The sequence below is a fragment of the Pelophylax lessonae genome (assembly GCF_965119305.1).
Source record: "Pelophylax lessonae genome assembly, chromosome: 4".
Taxonomy (NCBI): Eukaryota; Metazoa; Chordata; class Amphibia; order Anura; family Ranidae; genus Pelophylax; species Pelophylax lessonae.
The window spans coordinates 616534398-616559588 of NC_138771.1; the positions used below are offsets into that span (position 1 = coordinate 616534398).

The 25191-nt window shown below is 51.0% G+C and overlaps 1 protein-coding gene across 1 annotated transcript; it reads right to left on the minus strand.

Moving 5' to 3' along the window:
* Positions 1 to 3899: 3899 nt before the first annotated feature.
* LOC309552838 (uncharacterized protein) lies at positions 3900 to 20135 on the minus strand (the record flags this gene model as incomplete). The annotated part of the gene is made up of 4 exons (XM_082253747.1): positions 19469 to 20135; positions 17494 to 18760; positions 4673 to 5091; positions 3900 to 4597 (listed from the first exon to the last, which is right to left on the minus strand). The coding sequence occupies exons 1-4, from the start codon at positions 20091 to 20093 to the stop codon at positions 3900 to 3902; spliced, it is 3009 nt and encodes a 1002-aa protein (XP_082109873.1). The 5' UTR covers positions 20094 to 20135.
* Between the last annotated feature and the right edge of the window lie 5056 nt (positions 20136 to 25191).

The following is a 25191-nucleotide window of genomic DNA, read 5'->3' on the forward strand; positions in this document are numbered from 1 at the left end:
AGCGACGGGGGGGGGGGGTTTCATTTTTTTTTTCCTATATATTTTATTTAATTTTTTAATTTTAGCACAGTTTAAAAAAAAATAAAAAATCTGATCACTTTTATTGCTGTCACAAGCAATGTAAACATCCCTTGTTATAGCAAAAGGCAGTGACAGGTACTCTTTATGGGGGGATCGGGGGGTATTAAAGACCCCAAACCCCTCCTCTACACTTCAATGTATTCAAAATGCCGAAAACTGCATTTTTCAATACTGTCACTTTTTTAAATTCGGCACCTTTAGCCACCGAGTAACCCAGACGTGACGTCATGAACGCTGCTTCCGGGTTACATCATCGGAGACCCGATCAAAGCCAAATCCGACTTCGTTCGGGACTCCAACCAGCCAGCAGAGGTGCCAGCGGTATGCTCGTGTCTCCAGCTGGAACGGGAGACCCAGGCAGAGCCGTGGAAGGCGGCAGGAAGTGGGGGCGTCCCCTCCCGCTTGCTGGGGTAATGATCGAGTGGCTCCCAAGCTCCATCAGCTATTACCACATGAAAGCCGACTGCCAACTCTAAAAATTGGTACCAGGATGATGCCTCTAGCTGCAGGCATCACCCCGGTACAACCACATTTTGCAGCCGACGTAGGGCTACGTTGGTTTGTGGGAAGTGGTTAACCACTTCCCGCTCAAAGATGTTTCTGTACATCCTTGGGTTTCAGTGGTTGTGGTCGGTAAATAAATGATGGATACCCTTGGTATGGAAAGTCGGTGTGGTGTGCCAGAACCGACGTAAGGGGGTAGGCCTGTAAATAAAGAGGACCCCCCGAAGATTAGAGATCAGGAAAAAAGGGTGAAGGTGGGTGGGGCGACTCGAGCGCCCAGCAGCAGGCCGGTGTAGGGGAGGGGCGGCGCTATAAAGCCCGCTAGCTCCTCCCACAAACACCGGCCTGCGGCCGAACACTTGTGGTCGGTAGATAAATGATGGATACCCTTGGTATGGAAAGTCGGTGTGGTGTGCCAGAACCGACGTAAGGGGGTAGGCCTGTAAATTTTTTTTTTTTAAAGCCCGTGGTGTGTGAAACACACTCAAAAGACTTACACCCGGTGCATAAAAAAGTGCACACACGCAAACGTGAACACACAAAAAAGTGCACAAGGCGTACACACATGGCCCTCCTCCGAAGAGGAAGGGCCCTGACCCTGATCCCCCGGGGCGCGAAGCTCCTGACAGGGACTGAGGTACTCACTTAGGTCCACCCAGCCGAAGCCGGGCAGACCCCATTCTTCAGGGGGACTGCCGAAACAGCCCACCCCGAGTACTAGGTAGGGCTCCCCCGAAGGGAGACCCCATGGGAGAGGGCGAACTAAGCCAAAAGGCCATATCCACCCCCTCCCAAGGCCTGTAAATAAAGAGGGCAAAAAGGAAGCAAATTACACACTTTATTGACAACCTAAATTCATGTTACAAGCTTACTAAAAGCTAACCTCAACTCCTTCTCGGGGTGAGGAATGTATATCTGAAAGGCATCAGACTCCCATCGACCAAGTCTTTTGATGATATGACCTGGCGTGTTGTTGCCGGAGGCAGCTGACGCAGCTCCAATCCTAAAGGAGTGGCCAGAATGCGCCGCAGGGTCCCAACCCAGCCTGATACATAAGGTGCGGATGTAAAATATAAACCTAGATGTGGTGAGGGGAATGCCCAGCAACGTGAAAAGTGGTGAGTAGCTGGGCGAGCTCTGAGTCCGAGCTGCGTAATTGTCCAGGACCTTGACAGGGCACCAATCATTCCCCGATGGATACAAAGGGATGGACAAAGGGTGACCCACCTGCCTGGTCTTAGAACACCGAAGTGTCAAGATGTAGTAATCCCCGGGCCTGAGAAAGCCGTAAAAGGCCAGGTACATGGCGGTCTTTACAACTAAGTTCGTGAAGGGCTCAAAAGGGGCCGTGTCCAAAAAATCAGAAAGAGCCCGGAATTTCTCCCCATCTATTGGCAACCGCCTCACCGGGGTATGGCGATCCACCTTGCCAATGCCCTTCAAAAGGTTTTTCACTGGATATGCCCTGAGAAAGGGAGACGAGTTCGGCTGGTACGTCAGGACGTGATGTTGAACCCCCGACAAGTACAGTTTGATGGTGCTGGCAGAAAGTTTCAGCTGGAGGTGGCAAAAAGCTGCAAAGGCGACCATCGTCTGGACTGAGTGGTCGTGCAACCCAAATTCCGCTGAAAACCTCTGGAAGACGGACATGGCTCGGTCATAAGCCTTCCTGGTATTAGATGACAGAGCCATCCGGGCCAATTCCCGACCATGCGCCACAATCCGGGCTAGTCCAGGATCAAATCTTCGAACTTCGGGGTCCGAGTGGGGCATCTGTCGGCCGTTGGGTGGAGGTTGAAGAACACCTGTAATTTAGACCGGGAAAGAGCGTCAGCAGCTGCGTTGGAGTGGCCCGGGATATGTTCACAATAAAGAAAAAACTGGTGGGTGGCTGCTAACAAAGTCAGCCTGCGAACCAGCCTCATGATGGTCAGGGATGCAGACCGGCCCTTATTAATAATGTCACAGGCCGCCTTATTGTCGCTAAAACACTTAACTGCCATCCCTGACCAGCACCTACCCCAAGTGAAAGCTGCTGCCACTATAGGGTATATCTCGAACAACGCCGAGGTCTCCCGGAAAGCGGGTAAGGCAAGTGACTCTGCCGGCCAATGATCCCTGAACCACGAATCCCCAAAGATGGCAGCAAACCCCGTGTGAGCAGCCGCATCCGTCCAAAACACAGGGGACTGGGGTTAGATAGGCGGGATAAACATGGAAATGCCGTTCCACCTTTCCAGGAACTCCACCCACATGGCCAGGTCCGCCCTGGCTGGGGGATCCAGGTGGGTGACAACACCCTCCGGAAGACCCGGCAATAGACACAGTAACCGGGAGATGAATGACCTGCCCTGCGGAATGATGCGCATGGCAAAATTCAATGACCCAATCAACGACTGCAGATCTTTCCTCGTAAAAGACCCTACTTCCAGGAACCTGCCTACCACCTCTCGAATGCGCCTAAGCTTGTCCCCAGGGAGGCTGGACTGCATGGAGATGGAATCCAGGGTGATCCCCAAGAAATCTAACCTGGTGACAGGTCCAATCGTCTTGCCTGGTGAAAGAGGGACCCCTAAGGTTGAAAACAAGGCCACAGTGCCCCTCAAACTGACAGGAGTGCAGTTGCCCTGTTCGATCAACAAGAAGTCGTCCAGGTAGTGCAAAACCGTAGGGCACCTGGTGATATTCAGAAGAAGCCAGCAGAGCGTCTCGGCAAAGGTATAAAAAATCCTGGGACTGCTTTTGGATCCAAATGTGAGCCTGATGGTGAAAAAATATTCCTCCCTCCACTTAACACCGTCAACATGCCTTAAAGAGGGGTGAATGGGCAAAAGCTTGAAGGCGTTGGCTATATCTGTCTTGCTGAGCCATGCAGCCCTGCCTGCCCCCAAAATGGCTTGGATGGCGTTGTCCACGGTGGTATAGTGGAGAGAGAACTCAGCTGAAGGGATAAGAGAATTCAGGCTAGGGTTATTGGAGGAATGAGGAGCCGACATGTCAATGATTAACCGTTTTTTATTAGAGAATTTGCTTGTAGAGATGCCAATGGGGTTAGTACGCCAGGAGGTGAAGGGGGGGTCGGGAAAGGGGCCTAGCATGAACCCTTCCTGAACTTCCTTCCTGAGCAGAAGGTCCACTGACAGCGGGTCCTCCCTAGCAGACAGTAGATTGGGGCATTCAAGTGACCCTGGGGGAAGAGACACCAACCCCGTGTGGAACCCCCCTGAAAACCCCTGCACCAAATACTCGACCAGGTGCGGAGATGGGTGAGACTGAAGGTAAAAAGCCAGTACCTCGATCTTGACCTCGGTCAGTCATTGTTTTGGATTGAGCCTTGATGGACACATGGACTTGGTGTGAGCCCTGAAGCAGATAGAACAAACATGGAGCAGCCTGCAGGCACTGAAACTACACGCCCCACCGTTGAAATTGTTACAGACCTGGGCTTTGCCTAAGTAAATGATCGGGCGACCCAGTTTGTCTCTTAGGCCACGCTGCTCTGATCTGCCAGCCCCCCCCAGGACCCCGGACGTGGAGGACTCAGACTCCATGGGGCAAAGGTTGGCAGAGTGCGAGGTGGATGAGCATGTGGCGCAAGAGGGAGGCACCAATCCTGCAAAGTGCCTGCAGAAAAGTTCGGTGTCCAAAAGACTCCAATCAAACCGCACATTGAATTGTGCCAAAGTAGCCGCTGCTTTGGCTGACACTGACTTGTGAAAGTCGTAAAAGGTAAAACCCCCGTACTTATGGCCCAAATCCACAACCTTGTAAAGATAGAGATCCAGTTCCTCCCGACGATGTGGGTAGACAGAGCATAACACATCCCTGTAAATCCCGAAAGCCAGGACGAATTCAGGGATGGTCAGCTTCTTATTTAGCCTGGGGTCTCTGGCCTTCATCACTACGGACAAATCCCCATAGTTGTAGACCTTATTCTCTACCACATCTTGGGAGGCGATAAGGAGAGCCACCAGGTTAACATCCTTCCCCTCCAGGATATCCTTGCGGAGGGCTGGGGGGACCATGTGTGCCGGGGTGATGATGGGAGATACCGCAGCAGAGGGGAAGAGGGGGACTGGGGGCCTACCCTGTTCGCTAACGGGGGCAGGAGCCTGCACCGGTAAGGGCGGAGGAGGAACCCCGTGAGCTGGACTGGCGTCCTCCAGTTTCGTCAGTCTGTCGCCGATTGACTGCAGAGAAGACAGGATGGAGTCCAGAGTTCCTTGCATGGCCGATCCACAGCCCTGAGAGCTGGTGCCCAGTCCAGGATCTTCCGGGTGCTCAGTCAAGATCCTAAACAGTTCAGCCTTCCTAGCCGTGGCCGGGAACGGAATGCCCCTCTGGCGAAGGACCGCCGAGATCTTCGGGATGGTCCAGGATCCATAAGAGCCCAGCGGGGACGGATTCTGATGACCCCTGGGGGTACCAGATCTGACTGGGGTGCCGGGTCTGGCCGGCGTGGAGGGGGAGGATGATCCTTCATCCAAGATGGCTCCTAGAGGCACGCTGTTGAAAGAAAAATAGAACACCAAAGTCCAATTAACAACCGCAAGAGCCCCAAGAAAACTGGCTGGCTAGCTAGTGCCTTGAGGCGAAAAACTTAACTACCCCGTGATAGGTGAGGCCCTGCTAGATGCCAAGCGGCAGGTGAGAGACTCTACCTATGATTTGGACGTGGGGCATGAGCCACTAGCGTGGTGGCGGGAAGGTTGGTCTCTCGGTGACAGTAAAGAATCAAACGTGTGGCCGTGACAGGTGAGGCCCTAACTATAAACCCATGAGGTGGGTGAAGCGAGGCGCTAACTATGGATTGACCCGAGGGGCGAAGAATCTCTGTGTTGAGATTGGGAAGTTGGCCTTGCGGGACCAGCTATGAAGGGGGAGTAATGGCCAGCACCTGAACCCTAACTGCCAGTTCGCTCACCCTACGGGGAGGGGGGGGCTGACAGGGCACACAAAATATGACGAGGTACAACACAGTGAGGTGCAGACAGCGAATGCAGTGCCCACGAGAAGGACAATGACATAGTATTGAGCGTGGTACGGAGGTGGTGAAGGTGGTAAAGGAACAACAGGAACCAAGTGGCACCTGCTGGTGACATACCGAAGGTGTAATGTGTGCCCAAAGCGTACCCGGACGGCCTAGGCTTACCGGTATAAGCATACCGAAGGTGACCAAGATGTGTGTGGAGGCCCAACGAGACGTGAGACTGACCTAGCAGTGCCTATGGGCAACGCTGGAGTAGCGTTTGTGAAGACTACCAGCATACTGAGCCGTGAGAAACATACAGGAAGAACCTGCAGCCTGGTAGTAGTACCTGACACCGGCGTTGAAGGACATGGTGTGATCCTGGAGGAATAAGGCAAATGGTCAATCAGAAGTAGTGACACATGACCCCCCCCCCCCAGTGTAGATAGCATGTGATGGGAGCACGAACACGGGAACATGTAACCCTGTGGAATGTAATGAGACCCCCCCCCCAACCCTGCCACCAACCTCCCTCCTGACCCAAGGGGGTAGGTAAGTGAGCGTGTATGAGTGTATGGTGCCCCTCCACCTACCCTGGACCAAAATCCAAGAGCCCCCCCGACAGGCCGTGGCCTGGGGGCGCCTGGTGGCCCCTACTGGGGGGGCTGCTTGCTTGGGCGGACGGCCGGCGGGCAGGTGAGCCTGACCGACCAACCCCCCCCCCCCCCCCCTTGCATGAGAACATGCCCAGCAAGGGTGAAGCATGGAAAAATGAACAAATGCCCTCCCTCTTTTTTTTTTTTTCCAATCCCCCCCTGGATCTCTCAGTGTCCCCCCAAGCAGGCCAGGAGCCCAGAACCCAGGAGCCCCCCCCTGTGGAGAAGATGCCGAGGCCTAACTGGAGGCAGGCAATGTGGTGCTGGTTGGAAAATGCCGTGGCCTTGACTGAGAGGCAGGCAATGTGTGCAGGTAGGTAGGCAGCCGCCCCCCCCCAACCCCAATGAATACCTGGTCCTGGCTGAGCAGCGGGGAGATGCAGCGGGCAGCTGGCGGTAGTGGAGGTGCTGGTGGCGGCTGGTGCAGCGGAGGAGGCGCAGGCCGGCTGGCAGCGGTGAGGCGCTGGGAGCAGAGGAGACTGTAGACAACGGTGGAGGATCCAGCGGCGGCGGCGGAGATGGCTTGCGGCGTCCACGATCCTGCCCGGAAGTCCGGTCCTCAAAGGCGGAAGTTCCGGCGGCGATCAGGTGACACAGTAGAACACCTGACTCGAGCGCCCAGCAGCAGGCCGGTGTAGGGGAGGGGCGTCGCTATAAAGCCCACTAGCTCCTCCCACAAACACCGGCCTGCGGCCGAACACTTATACTGGGATGATGCCTGCACCTACAGGCATTATCCCGGTACCATTGTTTTCAGCCGGAGATCCTCTACAATGCAGAAGTGATCCGGGTGGGGAATTAGGCACTCAATCATTTCTGTGGGTGGCAGAAGGGGGTCCCACCCCCCCTCCTGCCGCCTCTCTGGTCCCATCGCAGAGGCAGGGAGCGATGCGGCCAGCAGCAATGGCTGCCTTGTTCAAAACCCTGGAAACTGGGAGTGATGAATAATTCATCACTTCCGGTTCCGCCTCTTTGTTTATCTAACCACCAGCAGCCAGGAAAGCAGCCAACTAGACTAATCTCAGTTTGATCGGCTGCATGGGGGGCCAGAGGAGAGATTTGGGGTCTAATAATAGGACCTGTCTCGAGCCATGCTGCCACAAGGGAAGTTAGTAAAAAAAAAAATAAAAAGTTTTTCTTTTTTATAAAATATAAAAAAAAAAAAAAAAATCATGTGTTATATCTAAATGGTGCTCGCACCACACATGTGCAGTATTAAATCAAAAGATATATATTTAGCGCAAATCTAAATTAATACCGAATAGGTTTGCCAGCTGAACACTTCAAGGCCGAAAAGACAATACCTTAATAATACGTGTAGCACCACCCCCGCAGGAGCTGCTGATTATATTATTGGGTCTACACCCTGCCTAACAACCCAATCAAATTGGCTCGATCCCTCCTCAGGCACAACTGACCCAGAATAGGACTGGACTATCAAATAGATACACAGGTTGGAATACAATACTTCACTATGCAACAATACCTTGTTACCTTCTTGAATAGTAGTCCTTCTGGGTGACACAATGGAACAACGCACAAGATTGTAATTAACCAAACTTAGTTTACTATGTATCAAATTGAATAGGGGAGATACAATACAATACAATACAAGTCCATAAAAGGTTATTTAAAACAGCTTTAAAAAGGTAAAAGAATACCCCCACACTCCTCCTGCATTAAGGCTAGACACAGTACCAGGTAGGTGGGCCTATCTGAGTCCCTCCCCCAGAGTTCTCTTCTTTCTTGTTGATCTTCGCTAGCAAGGTTATTGAATAGAGCTCATTTGTAATCCAGATTAGGAATAAAGATCAAGAGAGAAAAAACAACGAGCTGTTAGTTGTCACCGCAGGGTGTCTGCGTAACTGAGCAATAACTTCTGCGAGAGAGATAAGCCTCTGGCGACTCCTTTACAGACCTTATTGTTTGTCTATGAGTCTCCTGAGAGAGTATGGTGATAAACCCCGGGGTTTTATCACCTCCTGCTGCGCTACCGCTATCTGTAGATAAAACTGTCTCTTCAGCAGATAAAGTCAGTTATTGGGCATGTGCCCTCTCACCAACAGAAGTTTCTCCTTCGCGCGCTTCCACTGCGGTCTCAGTCCTTTGGCTATATGCCAGCCGCGCGGGGTCCTTCTGGCGGATGACTTCCGGTCTCGGCAAACAGCAGTATGACCTCCAGGAATGTGCCTCGTGCTTGAGATGGGACGGTTCCACGTCGTCCCTCCAGGCTAAAAGGCTCTGGCCCAATATCCAGTGTCAGTCCTTCACTCTTGCTCGCTGGTTCCTCAGAGTCCAGCGCAGAAAGGCCCCCCCCCCTTCGCGCGCTTCTCTCTTCCTTTAAATAACCTCCCCCATAGTGCCGTGCGGTGCAGCCGTGCACCCTCGATCTTGCAAAGCAGCCTGGGAGATGTAGTTTCTTCATCTTGTGAAAAGGAAGTCACAGCCCGGGAAATTCCATGCAGCTACCACTAGAGGGAGCCTAGTTCCTTCCCACATATCAAACAGTGTCTTTAGGCATGTTTAACCCCGCTACACACTCCCCCCACTTGAGAAACTTTGGTCCCCAAAGAGGTCAACAGTATGTACCCTAGTGCATAGGTTGGCATTATACAACAAAAGCATTAACATTTTGCTGAAATAAGTCAATCTGAATACATCCAATTTTGTATTCTAATAGCAGTGCAACAGTAAAACGATAAAGTGCAATTAATAAACAAATAAGTGATTTCTACAGTGTTAATATAGTGCTGATTTCTAGTGCTTTTATATAGTGCTCCTTTAAAAAGCACATGTGCCTTTGCAATTTCTTAAACACTTACATCTTAAAGTTTGTGTTGAAAAAAAAACATCAAAAGGTGAGAAAGAGAAAAAAACATATAGTGAGGTCAGAGCAACAAAATGTGCGCAAACATTAACTCACAAAGTAAACCAAATTGTGAACATCAAAAACTGTGATTATTATAATGGCCAAACCCAATATCCTTATGTACAAACTTAAATGCAAACGTTTTCTACTTCAATACTTTGTTCTCATGATCTCTCACAGACCCCCCAAAACTTGGGTGGCTTGTACAGTTGTGCCTGGGGGTGAGCTAGGGTTGTCCCCCACCAAATCTACAGTGGAGGAACTAGGCTGGTCAGGAGATCTTTTGGAGGTAAAAACAGCTTCTTCCGAACATTCACCCAATTGATCATAGGTCAGTCTCTTAGGTGGGTGAATGACTCTCCTTTCCCTCTGTTCCCGTGGAGGCATGCTCTCAGAGGTGCTAGGATCAAGCACTTCTGAGGATTCTTCAATGTCCCCCTCCTCATGTTCCAACACAGAGGAACCTGATGGTTCAAGAGAGGTCAGTTCTTCTTCAGAGAAGGGTGCAACCTCCTCCTCAGGATCTTCATCCTCAGCTGCTTCTTCTGGAAGCATATGAAAGGGTATGAATTCAGGGGCTTCTGCCCGAAGGGCTCCTCTATCAGCCAAGTCAGATGAAGACAGGGAGGCAGGTGTGGGTTCTGGCAACTGAGATGACCACAACCAGTCGGGTACCTCCTCTTCATCTTCCAAATCTTCAGATGGAGAACTTCCCTCTCCCTCATCTGGGAGCGTCGTCTGAGATCTGGTAACTGGTCTGGACCGGCGAGAAGTCGAAGGGGCCTCTGACAAGTCTTCCACAGGGGGCATACGAACCGCTTCAGAGAGAGGCAGCAAATGGTTCCGATGCCAAGCCTTCAATGGACCCACACTTCCTTCAGGCCGAATTTGGTACACAGGAAGGTTTGGCAGTTGCTTGCAGATAACATAAGGTTGGGACTTCCAGCGGTCTGCCAACTTGTGTTTTCCCGGGACACCCAAGTTTCTCAACAAAACCCTGTCCCCTGGTTGCAGGTCATGGATCCGAACTTTTAGGTCGAAATTTTTTTTATTCCGCAGTCCACGTTGATCAGATGTGGCCTGAGCCTTGTCATAGGCCGCTTTCAGACTCTTCCGCAGTCGTCCACATATCCTCTATGCGATGCTGAAGAGGTATGATCAGGCGAAATGCCAAAGGCCAAATCCACTGGCAACCGAGCCTCCCTTCCAAACATCAGCCGATAAGGGGAATATCCAGTAGCATCACTGACAGTGCTGTTGTAGGCATGCACAATGACAGCTACGTGCTTGCCCCAATGCTGTTTCTTCTCTGAGCTCAAAGTCCCCAACATATCCAAAAGAGTCCTGTTAAATCGTTCAGGCTGGGCATCCCCCTGTGGATGGTAGGGAGTGGTTCTAGTCTTTTGAATGCCTAACATATCTAACAGTCTCTTGATCAGTCTGCTTTCAAAGTCCCTTCCCTGATCAGAATGGAGGCGTTGTGGTAACCCATAATGTACAAAGAACTTCTCTACAAGAACTTTGGCTACCGTTGAGGCCTTCTGATCCCTTGTTGGGAATGCTTGAGCATATCTGGTAAAATGGTCTGTTACCACAAGGACATTCCCCTGGCCACTCAGATCAGGCTCTAAGCAAAGGAAATCAATGCACACCAGCTCCATGGGTCCCTGACTTTGTAGATGGCCCATTGGGGCTGCTTGACGTGGCAGAGTCTTCCTCTGTATACACCGGACACAAGAATGACAGTATCCTTCAACTTCGGCCCTCATACAAGGCCAGTAGAACCTGTCCCTGACAAGCTGAAAGGTTCTTTCGGGCCCCAGATGGCCATGATTATCATGAAGAGCGGCCAGAACTCCCTCTCTGTATTTAGCTGGTAAGAACAGTTGCCACTTCTCCTCCAGATCTTCAGATGGACCTCTCCGGTAGGCCACTCCTTCTCTGATCTGTAACCGGGTCCACTCTCTATGCAACAGACGGGCCCCCTGAGGGGAGTCAGTTAGAAGCAACTCAGGGCTCTGGATCTCCAGAGCTTCCAAGAGAAGTTTTCCCAAAGGGTCTTCCAACTGCTCCTTCCGCAAGTCCCTTTTGGACAGCCGGGGCAAACCCTCCCCTTCAACTTGGGTCACCTGGCAGTAGCATTTGGGTACTCCGATAGCCGAAACCCCAATCTCTTCTGCTCTTGACCCTCCTCGGGATCGAAATTCAGTTCCCTGATATAGGGCACGCACCCCTTCTGGAGCCAAATGAGTCCATTCTTCCGCAGGTTCCTGTGGAACATGCAACCTTCTGGATAGGGCATCTGCATCCCTATTTCCGATTCCTGGCCGATACTTCAGGCTAAAATTGAAGCTAGAGAGGGCAGCCAACCATCGATGTCCTGTTGCATCCAGCTTGGCCGTAGTCAACAGATAGGTGAGGGGATTATTATCTGTCTTGACAATGAATTCAGCTCCGTACAGGTAGTCTTTCAATTTGTCAACCACTGCCCACTTCAAGGCCAAGAATTCAAGTTTGTGAGTAGGATAATTCCTTTCAGCAGGCAATAGGCTTCTGCTCACATAGGCAACAGGTCGCAGATGACCCTCATGCTCCTGATAAAGTACCCCCCCCAGCCCATCTCGGCTGGCATCAACATGCAGTTCATATGGTTTTGTGGGGTCCGCATAGGCCAACACAGGGGCAGTGGTTAGGGTTTCCTTCAGCTGGACAAAGGCCCCTTCGCATTCCGGGGTCCACTGATCCTGGATGGATTCCTTAGCCTTCCGGGGGCCTATGGTGGACTTCGCCGGCTTTACCAACTCAGGGACATCATCTTCTTCATTCTTCAGGAGCTCATTTAGGGGTCGGGCAATCTGGGCGAACCCCTCCACAAACCTCCTGTAATAGGAGCAAAAGCCCAAGAATGACCGGAGTTCGGTCACATTTGTGGGTCTCGGCCAGGAAGCAACAGCATCCAGCTTGTCCGGGTCAGTGGCCACCCCTTCTTCAGACACGATATGGCCCAGGTAATGGACCGAGGACTGATAGAATTGGCACTTCTCAGGAGAAAGTTTCAGACCTTCTTCATGTAGCCTCTTCAAGACCTTTTCCAACCTCTCCTCATGTTCTTCCAAAGTTCTGCCAAACACGATAACATCATCCAAGTATACCAGTACCTCTATCAAATTCATATCTCCAACGGTCCTCTCCATCAGCCTTTGGAAGGTAGCAGGGGCCCCGGACAACCCCTGAGGCATGCGATTGAACTCAAAGAACCCCACAGGGGTGATGAAGGCTGTTTTCTCCCGATCTTCAGGGTGCATGGGGATCTGATAATACCCACTCTTTAAGTCCATCACACTGAACCACTTCGCCCCTGACAGACTCTGTAGGGCATCTTCGATTCGAGGAGTGGTATACTGGTCTGGGATGGTTCTTCTGTTCAGCGTTCGGTAGTCGATACAAAGCCTCAAAGATCCATTTTTCTTTCGGACTACCACTATCGGGGAAGCATACGGGCTCCTGGATTCTCGGATAATCCCGATCTTTTTGAGCTCTGCCAGCTGTTGACGTAGATCTTCTAAGTCACCTAAGGGGACTCGCCGGACTCTCTCCCTGAAAGGCTTGTCCTCACTCAGGCGGATCTTATGAGTGGCGCTCCTGGCACATCCCACGTCAAACTCGTCCTTAGAGAATATTTCCCTACATCGAGCAAGTTGTGCCTTGGCCCTCTTCACCCATTCCGGCGGGAGGGCAGCGTTTCCAGAGCAAAGCTCCTCTATAACCGCTTCACCCTGTTCCTTTTCTTTGAAATCAATGGGGGCAACTGGGGTAGCCGGGTTGACTTGGCCCAGGAGCACTCTGGCCGGTACCTTCACTGGTGTAATAGAGGTGTTTCTGACACTCACTAAAACCCTTCCACGGTTTTCCTGTAACACCTTCAAAGGGATCACCTCAGGGATCACTTCTATCCCTCTCTGTCTCTCCTTTTGACCTGATTCAAAGATAATGAAGGGACCCGGCTGTTGCCATGTGAGTTTAACAGAAGCCTTAAAACAGGCCACCTCTCCTGGCTGTAAGACCTTTTCTGCTCTATCCAGCTTCCAGAGTCGTCCAACTCCTTCTGCGGGGGTCTCTTGCTCCAACACTAATCGTTGGTAGGCCTGCCGTAGCATGGGATGGATCCTTGGCGCCTGAGCATCTTGTCCCTGGACCAGTTGTATCAGAAGGCGCCTTACCAGGTCAGTGTTTGTTCCTACGATGAGAGAGCTTTTGTTGGCCCCGGGTGGACGAGGACAGACCACCGCTAAGGTGTCGAAGGTTTCCGCTTCACCAGCCACTGATGGATCAAAGGTCAACTTGATTGGCAGATACCCGTCATAGGGAAAACTTTGGGTCCCAATACCCCATATCTCCAGATCTTCCAACTTCTGCAAAGGTAGATGGGTAAGATATTTATCATAGAAGTCTCTATACAAAAGAGTCACCTGGGCCCCTGTGTCAAGGAGGGCTCTTGTGTAAATTCCTTCCACCTGAACCGAGACCACTGGGGAGGGCCCGACCAAGTTAGTTGGGAATTCTCTTGATGTAGCCTGGTTGTCTGATTCAGTTCTCTGTACCCTGGCCCTCTTCTCCTTTTTCTTCCTTGATCTGGGCCCCCGCTGAACCCGGTGTGCATTGACTCTCCTTCCCTCAGTAACCCGGAGTCTAGAACTGGGGGTATTATATCTGGGTCTGACCCCCTGACTCAGTTTCCCTGATCCTGCACCACTTCTGGAGTCCCTTAAGACTGGCGGACACCCGGTTGACTCCTTCACCGGTGTCCTCTGAAGTTTCCCGCTGGCTCGCGAGGTTTCGCGGCAGCATTTCCTGAGCTGGGACATACCCTTCTAACATGCCCAACTCCCCCGCAGTTGAAACAAGTTAACAATCTTGCAGGCCGTGGCTCTGGATCTGTGCTGAGACTAACAGGTTCATCTGGCCTCTCCGATATACTCCCCTTGGGTAGAGTGGATACCTGACCAGTCAGGATGGACACCATTTCTATCAACTGAGACACTTGGGTCTTTAGGAGTTCAACTTGAGAGTCACCCTCTTCCACACTTATCACTCCAACCCGGGCAGTTGAGTCAAACTGCCGACTTTTCTTCTTGTTGTCCAACATAACCTCTTCCTCTCTGACCATTCGAATCAGATCGGGGTATTCTAGAATGCCGCCATCTCGACGAGTTCGTAACAGTATGGCAATGGGATCTAAAGGTTGAGCCCCTTTCAGAACCTGTCGTGCACGAGTCTCATCTATTTTCCGGTGGTCTATTCCTTTCTTTAACAGAATCTGGTGGATAATCCTATCCAGACGTTTAATGAATTCGGACAACTTCTCCCCCTCTTCTTGATAACAGTGGTCCAACTGGTAGAGAAGTTCAGCCGCGTTCTCCGTCCGACCAAACACATCTTGCAGAATGTCCAAATAATCCTGTGCAGTGCAGTTCTTCTTGCTAAGCTTTAGATTACGTACAGCCTCTAATGCAGGTCCCCTTAAACTCTCTGTGATTCTCTGCTTCTTGTGCTGTTCTGGTACCTCCCATTCCTCCAAAGCCTGAGTGGCGGTATCTAACCACTCTTCGAACCCATCTTCTGCTGAAGGCACAGGCTGTTTCCCAGAGAATGTCCGGAGCTTCCTATATCCAGTCATCAAATAGCTCGAGGAGTCCCTACTACATTTTGCCACAATCTCCCCAAGAACAGCACACAGTTCTGAGCTAAAAGTCGACAAAGGTGATGACTCAGGATGCCCTTCTTGGACACCTTTTTCTTGGCTGGATACCCCAGGGGTGGTGGATGAGGGACCCGCAATAGGAACTCCTGGATGTATCAGGAAAAGTTCTGTTTGGTCAGTAGTTTTTACACTGTTTCCGTTGAAATAATCAGGGACCCCCTTCCTCCACTCACACAGTGCATACGTGTGTGGGACAGTGGTGTCAGTTTTCATGTCAATCACCCAAAATTTCCTGTCTGTGGATAGTGCCCTCAAAACAGGGAGGAGCTTTTCTTCAGTCCAGGCTTCTCCCTTGATTTCAACCACCAGGCCATTTTCCACTATGACATTCTCTTCCTTGCACCACTCAGCAGCAGCGACAGGATCCATTTCTGCGTGGGAGGGAATTCTATGGCTGAGAGGGTTGTATTGCAGGACTGTAGAAATCCCGGACGAGCCCCCACGTGTAGCACCACCCCCGCAGGAGCTGCTGATTATATTATTGGGTCTACACCCTGCCTAACAACCCAATCAAATTGGCTCGATCCCTCCTCAGGCACAACTGACCCAGAATAGGACTGGACTATCAAATAGATACACAGGTTGGAATACAATACTTCACTATGCAACAATACCTTGTTACCTTCTTGAATAGTAGTCCTTCTGGGTGACACAATGGAACAACGCACAAGATTGTAATTAACCAAACTTAGTTTACTATGTATCAAATTGAATAGGGGAGATACAATACAATACAATACAAGTCCATAAAAGGTTATTTAAAACAGCTTTAAAAAGGTAAAAGAATACCCCCACACTCCTCCTGCATTAAGGCTAGACACAGTACCAGGTAGGTGGGCCTATCTGAGTCCCTCCCCCAGAGTTCTCTTCTTTCTTGTTGATCTTCGCTAGCAAGGTTATTGAATAGAGCTCATTTGTAATCCAGATTAGGAATAAAGATCAAGAGAGAAAAAACAACGAGCTGTTAGTTGTCACCGCAGGGTGTCTGCGTAACTGAGCAATAACTTCTGCGAGAGAGATAAGCCTCTGGCGACTCCTTTACAGACCTTATTGTTTGTCTATGAGTCTCCTGAGAGAGTATGGTGATAAACCCCGGGGTTTTATCACCTCCTGCTGCGCTACCGCTATCTGTAGATAAAACTGTCTCTTCAGCAGATAAAGTCAGTTATTGGGCATGTGCCCTCTCACCAACAGAAGTTTCTCCTTCGCGCGCTTCCACTGCGGTCTCAGTCCTTTGGCTATATGCCAGCCGCGCGGGGTCCTTCTGGCGGATGACTTCCGGTCTCGGCAAACAGCAGTATGACCTCCAGGAATGTGCCTCGTGCTTGAGATGGGACGGTTCCACGTCGTCCCTCCAGGCTAAAAGGCTCTGGCCCAATATCCAGTGTCAGTCCTTCACTCTTGCTCGCTGGTTCCTCAGAGTCCAGCGCAGAAAGGCCCCCCCCCTTCGCGCGCTTCTCTCTTCCTTTAAATAACCTCCCCCATAGTGCCGTGCGGTGCAGCCGTGCACCCTCGATCTTGCAAAGCAGCCTGGGAGATGTAGTTTCTTCATCTTGTGAAAAGGAAGTCACAGCCCGGGAAATTCCATGCAGCTACCACTAGAGGGAGCCTAGTTCCTTCCCACATATCAAACAGTGTCTTTAGGCATGTTTAACCCCGCTACATACATATAGTTCAAGTACATAAGTTCATAATACATAAGGTCAAGTAGTGCAGCGCAAACAAATAAAAATATATAAACTAAAATAAAACAACCATAAAATCATGAATGAATCATTAGGAAGTCCATCTCATAAAAATCCACATATCCATGACCGCTGTGAATAAGTGCTTCCAAATGAGGCATGCAGGTGTCACTGTGAGAATTCCTCCGCCACAAACATAAGAGCCTCTCACTTCCTTGCTAAGACCAATAGGTCTCAATACACCTCCTCCAAGGAGCGCCATAGTCAACCCGCTCCTAAATACACTTTCGAGCGCCATGGTAACCAGACACCTCCGATCAACGCTAACTTATTTAACAGCGGCTCCCGGCACCGCTAGTGGCATGAAGACCAATAGAGATAAACCTCTATTCATGATCACTTCTTTTTTTGGTTGAAAATGTAATCTTTATTTGCATAAAAGATATACAAAAAACAATACTTTTGTCGGGGTGCATTCTCCCCTGTACTGCGACGCAGCGCATAAATACACTACATTACAATACATTTCCGGTCATACTAATAAATACATTCAATCACATACATTCATTCTGCGGTATGATGCCTGATGTGTTTGTGCGGAGTAAGGATACCCCGAGCCATCACATCATGCATGACGCCGCAATACCCCTGAAGCATGAAACTAAATAACATTGTCTATACGTTATGTTACTCAAACTGAATCAATACTGTAACATTTCAAAAAAGCAACAGGTGTGATGGGGGGGTGGGAGAGAGGGGTAAGGGGGGGGGAATGAAATCACAGGCCCGAAGCTTTATTGAATGGACAAAGACACACAAGGGAGAGTGGGGGAAGGGGAAATCTTCAGACCTCCTCTTCCTCCATGAGATCCATCAGGTTATAGTCTCTGAGCAGACTGTGAACCAGTCTGCGACAGTCCTCAATGGACATCCTCTCCCTCTGGTGGATAAGGCGCTTTCTGGTGCACCATAAAGCGTCCTTAAAGCAACACAACACCCGCCAGGCGTTGTCAATGTCCTCCTGTGTAAAAGTACCATGAAAAAGTCCATTCAGCACAGCAAAATGTGTGATGGCAGTCTGTGAAACAAAGTCTTTAAGTTCAGGTTCCAAGGCCCTCAACAGGCTCTGTGCAAATGAGCACTCCCAGAAAACGTGAAAGGACGTTTCCTCGTGGATGATACAAAAGGGGCAGTGCCTGTATCTGCACAAGTTTCTGGCATGCATAAATGTCCTGAGTGGCAGCCCTCCCTGGACAGCCATCCACGCCAGATCTTTATGCCTGTTGGTGAGTCCCTTTGAAGAAACATTCCTCCAGACCACTTTGCAAGTGGCTGAAGGGAGGCCTGGAACAGTCTCAGCAATGTCCGATGCTCTGATCAACTTGTAGATAGTTTTTGGCTTCCACAAGTCGGGCTTAACTCCATGCAGCCCCAGCTCCTTGATGAACTTGAAAGTGTCCAAGTAGTACCAAGGAGTGTCCCAGTTGTAGGGGATGGAGCTGTCCCATTTGTCCCATCCAAGGGACCTCCAGAGAGGCAGGAGGAAAAAACGGGACATGGAGTTGCCTCCAGAGTCCGAAGTTCTGTCAATCAAAGTTCTGCGGATGCAGTTGCAGGCAAAGAACACCCCCAGTAACGTTGCGATGTCGGGCACGCCCTTACCGCCCTTGAGGGGTTCCTTGAACATGACTGCTCGCTTCACTCTGTCCATCTTGGAGCCCCAGATGAAGTGGAACACCGCCCTGGTGATGGCCTTGCAGGTGTTGACCCGGGGGGGCCAGGCCTGGGCGAGGTACTGCAACACAGGGAGGATCTCGCTGCGGAGTACCAGTGTTTTCCCTTCGATGGTGAGTTCTCTGAGGCTCCATAGTCCAAACTTTTGTCTCATCTTGGACAGTCTCTCCTCCCAAGACTTCAGGGCTGCGCCCTCAGCTCCAAACCAAACTCCAAGAATTTTGATGAAGTCCGCCTTGATGCTGAAAGGGATTGATGCAGAAGAAGGCAGGAACCACTTTCCGAAGAGCATGATCTCTGACTTCCCGCAGTTGACTTTTGCCCCTGAAGCTTTGCCGAAGTCCTCACAGGTCTGGACGAGCGAGTCGATGGAGCGCTGGTCAGCACAGAACACCGTTACGTCGTCCATGTAGAGTGAGCACTTGACAACCCTTCTGTCCGGTCCCGGTGCGGTGATCCCTCTGATCTCTGGGTTCTGTCGGATGCATTCGGCAAAGAGCTCTATACAGCAAACAAAAAGCAGAGGTGAGAGAGGGCAGCCTTGTCTGACCCCAGAGAGAACAGGGAAAGGGTCAGTTTTCCAGCCATTCACCAACACCGTACTACAAATGTCATTGTACATCACATTCACATACGAACAAAACATGTCCCCAAGACCAAACCTGCGCAGAGCTCTGCACATAAACTCGTGGGAGACACGGTCAAAGGCCTTTTCCTGGTCAAGATTGACCAGGGCCGCGTGCACACGGCGGCCTCGAATGTACTGGACCGTGTCCCGGACAAGCGCAAGGCTGTCCGCAATCCTGCGACCAGGAATGCCGCAAGTCTGATCCGGGTGGATGATCTGTCCGATGACAGATTTCAGCCTGTTGGCCAGAACCTTGGCGAGGATTTTGTAGTCCACGTTCAAGAGAGAGATGGGACGCCAATTTTTCAGATCCCCTCTCTCCCCCTTACGCTTATACAAAATCGTGATCATCCCCTCCCTCAGCGACGGAGGCATTGTGCCCTCCACCACCATCTCCTCGTACAGCTCGAGCAGGTCCGGGCCAACGAGATCCCACAGCGCTACATAGAGCTCCGCTGGGAGACCGTCGCAGCCCGGGGTCCTGCCTTGCCTAAAGGATCTGACGGCAGAGTGCAGTTCCTCCAGCGCCAAGGGGGCGTTGATTGCCGACATACCTGCAGGATCAATTTGGTTAGTGATACCTGACAAGAACCTGTCGGCCTCAGCCGTATCTGTTTCTTTCGGGGAGTAGAGGTTGGTGTAGTAGTCGCTGACCACTTGCATCACAGCCTCCTTCCCCTTCTGGAGTGTTCCGGTCTCGTCCCGCAGCTCAGACAAGGGAGTGTGTCCTGAGTGGAGTTTCCTGAAAAAGAAAGAGTTACATTTCTCACCTTTCTCAAGATTCTCCACCTTGGAACGGAAGACGAGGTGCCTGGATTCTTCCTCGAAGTGTCCTTTCAGGCTCTTCTTGGTGTCCTCCAGGTCCTGCCTAACGTCCCAGCCGCAGTGGTGAAGGTCCTGCAGGGACTGCATCTGGCGTTGCAGTCTCCTGAGTTCCCTCTTCCTGGCACACACTTGCTGGCGTCCCCTTGCCTGAAAGAAGCTGCGTAGCTTGACTTTCACAAACTCCCAGTAGTTGCTTACCTTTCCGAAGAACCTCTTGTCCTCCTTCCAGGTAATGTAGGCCTCCCTGAGTTCCTCCAGCAGTTCCTCATTTTCCAGCAGGGTACCATTCAGCTTCCAGGAGCCCGGACCGGGGGCAAAGCCCTCGCCCAGGTCACCCCGAAAGTGAATGGCCCTGTGGTCAGAGAAAAAGCAGGGGACCATGGAGAACCCGCGATGTCTGACTGTCTTGGAGGTGAGCACGAAGTCTATCCTAGAACGCACAGATCCATCAGGACGGCACCACGAATAGTTCACGGAACCTTTCCCTATGGATCCCATGGCGTCCTTCAAGGAAGCCTCCGCAATCATCTCCTTGAGCAGCCTAGACGTGGTGTCGAGCTTTGCGTACATGCTGGAGCTGCGCCCATCCTCCTCAATCGGACAGTTAAAATCACCGCCGATTACTACTGCCCTGGTGGTGACGAGTTGGGTCCGCAGGGTCTGGAAAAGCTCCAGTCGCTCATTCTTATCTGGGGAGGCGTACACGTTGATGAGCCTAACTGGCTCTCCCGCCCATGAGCCGTCTACGACCAAAAGACGGCCACAGACGAGCTCCTGGACGGAGTCAACCGTGAAACGACCACCCCTGACAAGAATGGCTACCCCTGCAGACTTACAATCGACACCCCCGGACCAGTAGGAGGGACCATGGGTCCACTGGGAGGACAGATGAGTGTACCTCCTCGAGAAGGGTAGGGCACACTCCTGGAGCATGTAGACATCACTCTGCTGAGTGGAAAGAAAAGTCAGCGCCACCTGTCTTCTAGACGCATCCTTGATGCTCCTAACATTAATGGAAAAGATGGAGATCTCTGCCATCATGTAAAGGAGATAAAGGGGCTAGCTAGCAGGTGGGCTGAACTTACCTCCCCTGGGGGGGGGGTGGTTCTTCCACTGCCTCTTGTGCCTGTCCAGTGTCCTGGTTCAGGCCGTTCTCCTCGAGGATGCTGTCCATCAGGTCCTGGGTGAGGTCAGTCTCTGGGGGGGCCAGATCCTTACCTTCCTGCATTTCTCCTTCATCTTCCCCCGCAGACTCAAGGTCCTCGAGGTCCTCCACCACTGGGTCCAGTCCAGCGATGTCATCTTGCTGGGCCACGGTGGGCCGCTTGGTGGGTTCTTCAGTTGTCGGGCTGTCTAGGTTCCGTTTTCGGCCTTTGCTGGTGGGGGGTGGGGTGGGGGGGGCGGTGGGCAGGGTGGGGAAGTCCTCCATGGAGGACAGGGCGGGGGGGGGCTGGGAGGGGGGAGGGGCAGGGGCAGGTGAGGTCACCTCCGACTCAGGGGGGTTGGGGAGGGATGGGTCGGAGGAGGTGGTAGGGGCCTGGGGAGGGGGGGACTCACCAGTGGCTTTCCGAGGTTCCTTCGCAGTCTTTTCCCCTGGCTTCTTTTTCCCAGCGCTGTCTGGGGCTCTGCCCTTGAGCAGGGCTCCAGCGTAGGACCGGGATCTCTGGGGGCAGTCTCTGTAGACGTGCTCCGCCAATCCGCAGAGGTTACAGGTCTTGGACCTCGGGCAATCCTTGGTCTCATGGCCTGCAACCCGACAGAACCTGCAAGAAGGTTCCTGACATTCCATACTTACGTGACCATGCTTACCACACCTGTGGCAGGTATGGGGCATGTCTGCGTAGTACAGGAGTCCTGCGGAGGCTCCCAGAGAGAAGTGGGACTTCAGGTGTTGGAGATCCCCCGAAGGCTCTCTCCTTAACCTGCAAGAAACTGCCCACTTACCTGTCCAGAAGCCGTTGACATCGAGGATTCGGACTGGGTCTTTGGCCACGATGCAAAACCTCTGGAGGTAGGTGGCGATGTCTTTTCCTGGGGTATGGGGGTTCCTCATGGACACCGTTACCCGCCTTTCATCCCGTTGAATGGGAGTGTTCGCAACGAAGTTGCGGAAAGGGGATTCCGGGCCACAATTCTTCACCGCCTCCCAGTATCTTCTACAGACCTGTAAAGACACAAAAGTTATATAGAATATACCTTTCATGAAGGTCTGCACGGACAGTGTCTCTGCCTTGCTGAACCCCTGTTCGAGGATCATCTTCTTGCCGAAGATTTCCGGGGTCATGTCGGGAACTCTTCCGTCCACCTCCTTCAGCTGCAGCACCACTGTCTGCCTCATCCAGGGTTCCAGGGTAGGAAGCCCGTCTGCGGACCTGGTTGGCCTTGCTGAGCCCGGCTGGCTGACATTGGCCGGGGTGGGGGTGGAGGTTGAGGCGACTTCTCCCGGAGTCTTGGCAGAAGTGGCGGGGACATGCTTCTTCTTCCCAGTGCTCTTCCCCATGACGGAGGAGTTCGTCAGTAGTCGCTTCAGGAGAACTTTGGCGGCTTCCTTCTTATTCCTCGGCGTCTTCACTCTTTCGCAGCCTTTAAAAAGGCCCTTGTGCGCCTACTGCCCGAAGGTAGTAGCGCAGAGTGGGGGGGGAGGAGGGAAGATCGCAATCTCGTTCCTTGTGGGGGCTAAGCCTCTAACCCAATAGCAGCGAGTAGGTGAAGCTGAATTTAATCAACGATCCTACAAGGCCGAGCAGAGGGTACCCCACAAGGACCAAATGGCTTGGATAGATACAAATGTTTCTCAACGTCCTAGCCGTAAAGCAGAGACACCCCTAAGGGCTAAAGTCGATACTACACTTGATCTTAGCCAAAAGGCCGAGAAGCGATCATTCATGATCACTTCTTAACCACTTGCCGACCGCTCATCGCTGGACCTACGTCGCTGGACTCCTCCCCTTGTGGGCGCCGCTCGTGCGCCGCCGGAGGCTCGCTCCCGCTGTATTCATTCACAGCCGGAGTCGGGCCAGGGGAGGAGCGGCGGCGCTGCTCTTCCCCGATCTTCGGGGAATCGAGTTTGGAGATCCTTCCGCTTGTGTAAACAAAGTGGGCGGGTCTCCTAAGTGACAAACAGTGACAGATTGCAGGGTTCAGCATAGCTGAACATGCATCTGTCCCTGTGTCACTCAGTCACCTCCCCCCACACAAGTTAGTAAGCAACAGGCATACATTAACCCCTCCCTCTCCAATAAAATTAACCCCTTCCCTGCCAGTGTCATTTTTACAGTAACAGTGCATATGTATAGCAATGATTACTGTAGTAATGTCACTGGTACCCCCAAAAGTGTCAAAAATGTCAGTCAAGGGTCTGATCTGTCCGCCGCAATGTCGCAGTACCGCAAAAAAAATCGCAGATCGCCGCCATTACTCGTTTAAAAAAAAAACACCAAAAAATACAGAAATCTTTCCCTTAGTTAGTAGACGCAATAACTTTTGCGCAAACCAATCAAAATACGCTTATTGTGATTTTTTTTACCAAACATAGGTAGCAGAAAAAAAATTGGCCAAAAATATAAAAAATTTTGATTTTTACATATTTTGGGGAGGGGGGGGGGGGATTTCATATAAAAAATGTGAAAACTATTGTTATTTTTTCAAAATTTACGCTTTTTTTTGTTTATAGCGCAAAAAGTAAAAAATCGCACAGGTGATCAAATACCACCAAAAAAAAGCTCTGTTTATGGGGAAAAAAGGACGTAAATTTCGTTTGGGTACGGCGTCGCGCGACCGCGCAATTGTCAGTTAAAGTCGCACAGTGCCGAATCGCAAAAAGTGGCCTGGACGTAAGACAGCAAAATCCTCCGGTGGTAAAGTGGTTAAACAGTCATCAAGGGGGTATTTTGCGATTCGGCACTGCGTGACTTTAACGGACAATTGCGCGGTCATGCAACACTGTACCTAAACGAATTTGACGTCCTTTTTTTCCCACAAACAGAGCTTTCTTTTGGTGGTATTTGATCACCTGTGCGATTTTTTGATCACGTGCTATAAACAAGAAAAGAGCGTCGACTTTGCAAAAATAACAATATTTTTCACATTTTTTTATATGAAATTCCCCAAAAAAAAAAGTAAAAATCAAAATTTTTTAACATTTTCGGCCAATTTGTTTTATGCTACATATGTTTGTTAAAAAAAAAAATCGCAAAAAGCGTATTTTGATTGGTTTGCGCAAAAGTTATTGCGTTTACTAACAAAGGGAAAGATTTTTGTCATTTTTGTTGTTTTATTTTTAACGCGTAATGGCGGCGATCAGCGATTTTTTTGCGGTACTGCGACATTGGGGCGGACAGATCGGACCCTTGACTGACATTTTTGACACTTTTGGGGTTACCAGTGACATTTCTACAGTAATCAGTGTTATATATATGCACTGTTACTGTAAAAATACACTGGCAGTGAAGGGGTTAACTTTATTTGAGAGGGAGGGGCTGTGTGTGTCCCTAGGGGCGTGATTCTAACTGTGATTGGCTGTGGCTTGAGCTGTAGGAACAATGATCAACGGTCCTACATAGTAGAACCGTGTGATCACTGTTTCTACACAGGGGAGAATGACAGGCGGCTTGTTTACACAAGCTGCTTGCCTTTCTTCCTTTCCCCCGACGATCGCAGAGTGAGCGGCGGACATCTGGTCCGCCGGTCACACGCGCGGGGGGTCCGTGACCGCGCGGGAGCAGGAGCGCGCCGCGGGCGGCGCGCGCTCGCTCCCCAGAGCCTCACAGGCTAGTGACGTAAATATACGTCACTTTGCCTGTGAGGGGCTGACTGCCGCAGTAAATCTACTGACAGCAGTCGGCAAGTGGTTAATAAAAATTAATTGCTAAAACAATGTAATAAATAATATACATTATTATATTATTATTATGATTATACAGGATTTAGTGACAACAGTTTGAGCATCGCCAGGGCAGCTGATAGGGGGGGACCAGCAGCCCTCTTGTAGGGGGCCCGAGCCCAAAGGGGGGCCCACACAGAGAGGGGGATTAGTGATGGACAACAAATACAGAAATCTTCCTCCAGCACCTGAATCTGATCTGTCCCTCTCCCTGCTATCAGCTTTTATCTGTTGAGAAACAGAAAGTTGTCCCTCACTAATCCCCCCTCCCTTGTGTGCCCCCCCCCCCTCCCTCCCAGCACTTATCTCTGCTCAGGAGTTTATTTGTAACTTTGTTTCTCTCTCTCTGTCTCTCTGATCCCTGAGCTCCAACTGCCCAGCCTGTATATTTTTCTCATCTCATCTTCTTTTTTATTTAGCATAGTTTTTTTTTTTTTTTTTTAGATTTAGCAGGAATTAAGTGAGTTATGTTATATTTGTGTCTGATAATAGTGATTTTGTTGTCATTTTAGCTAAATATATCTATAATATTTTCTTGGGGGGGGGGGGCTGCCAGGTAGTCTATACAGGGCCCCGCGATTTCTAACAGCAGCCCTG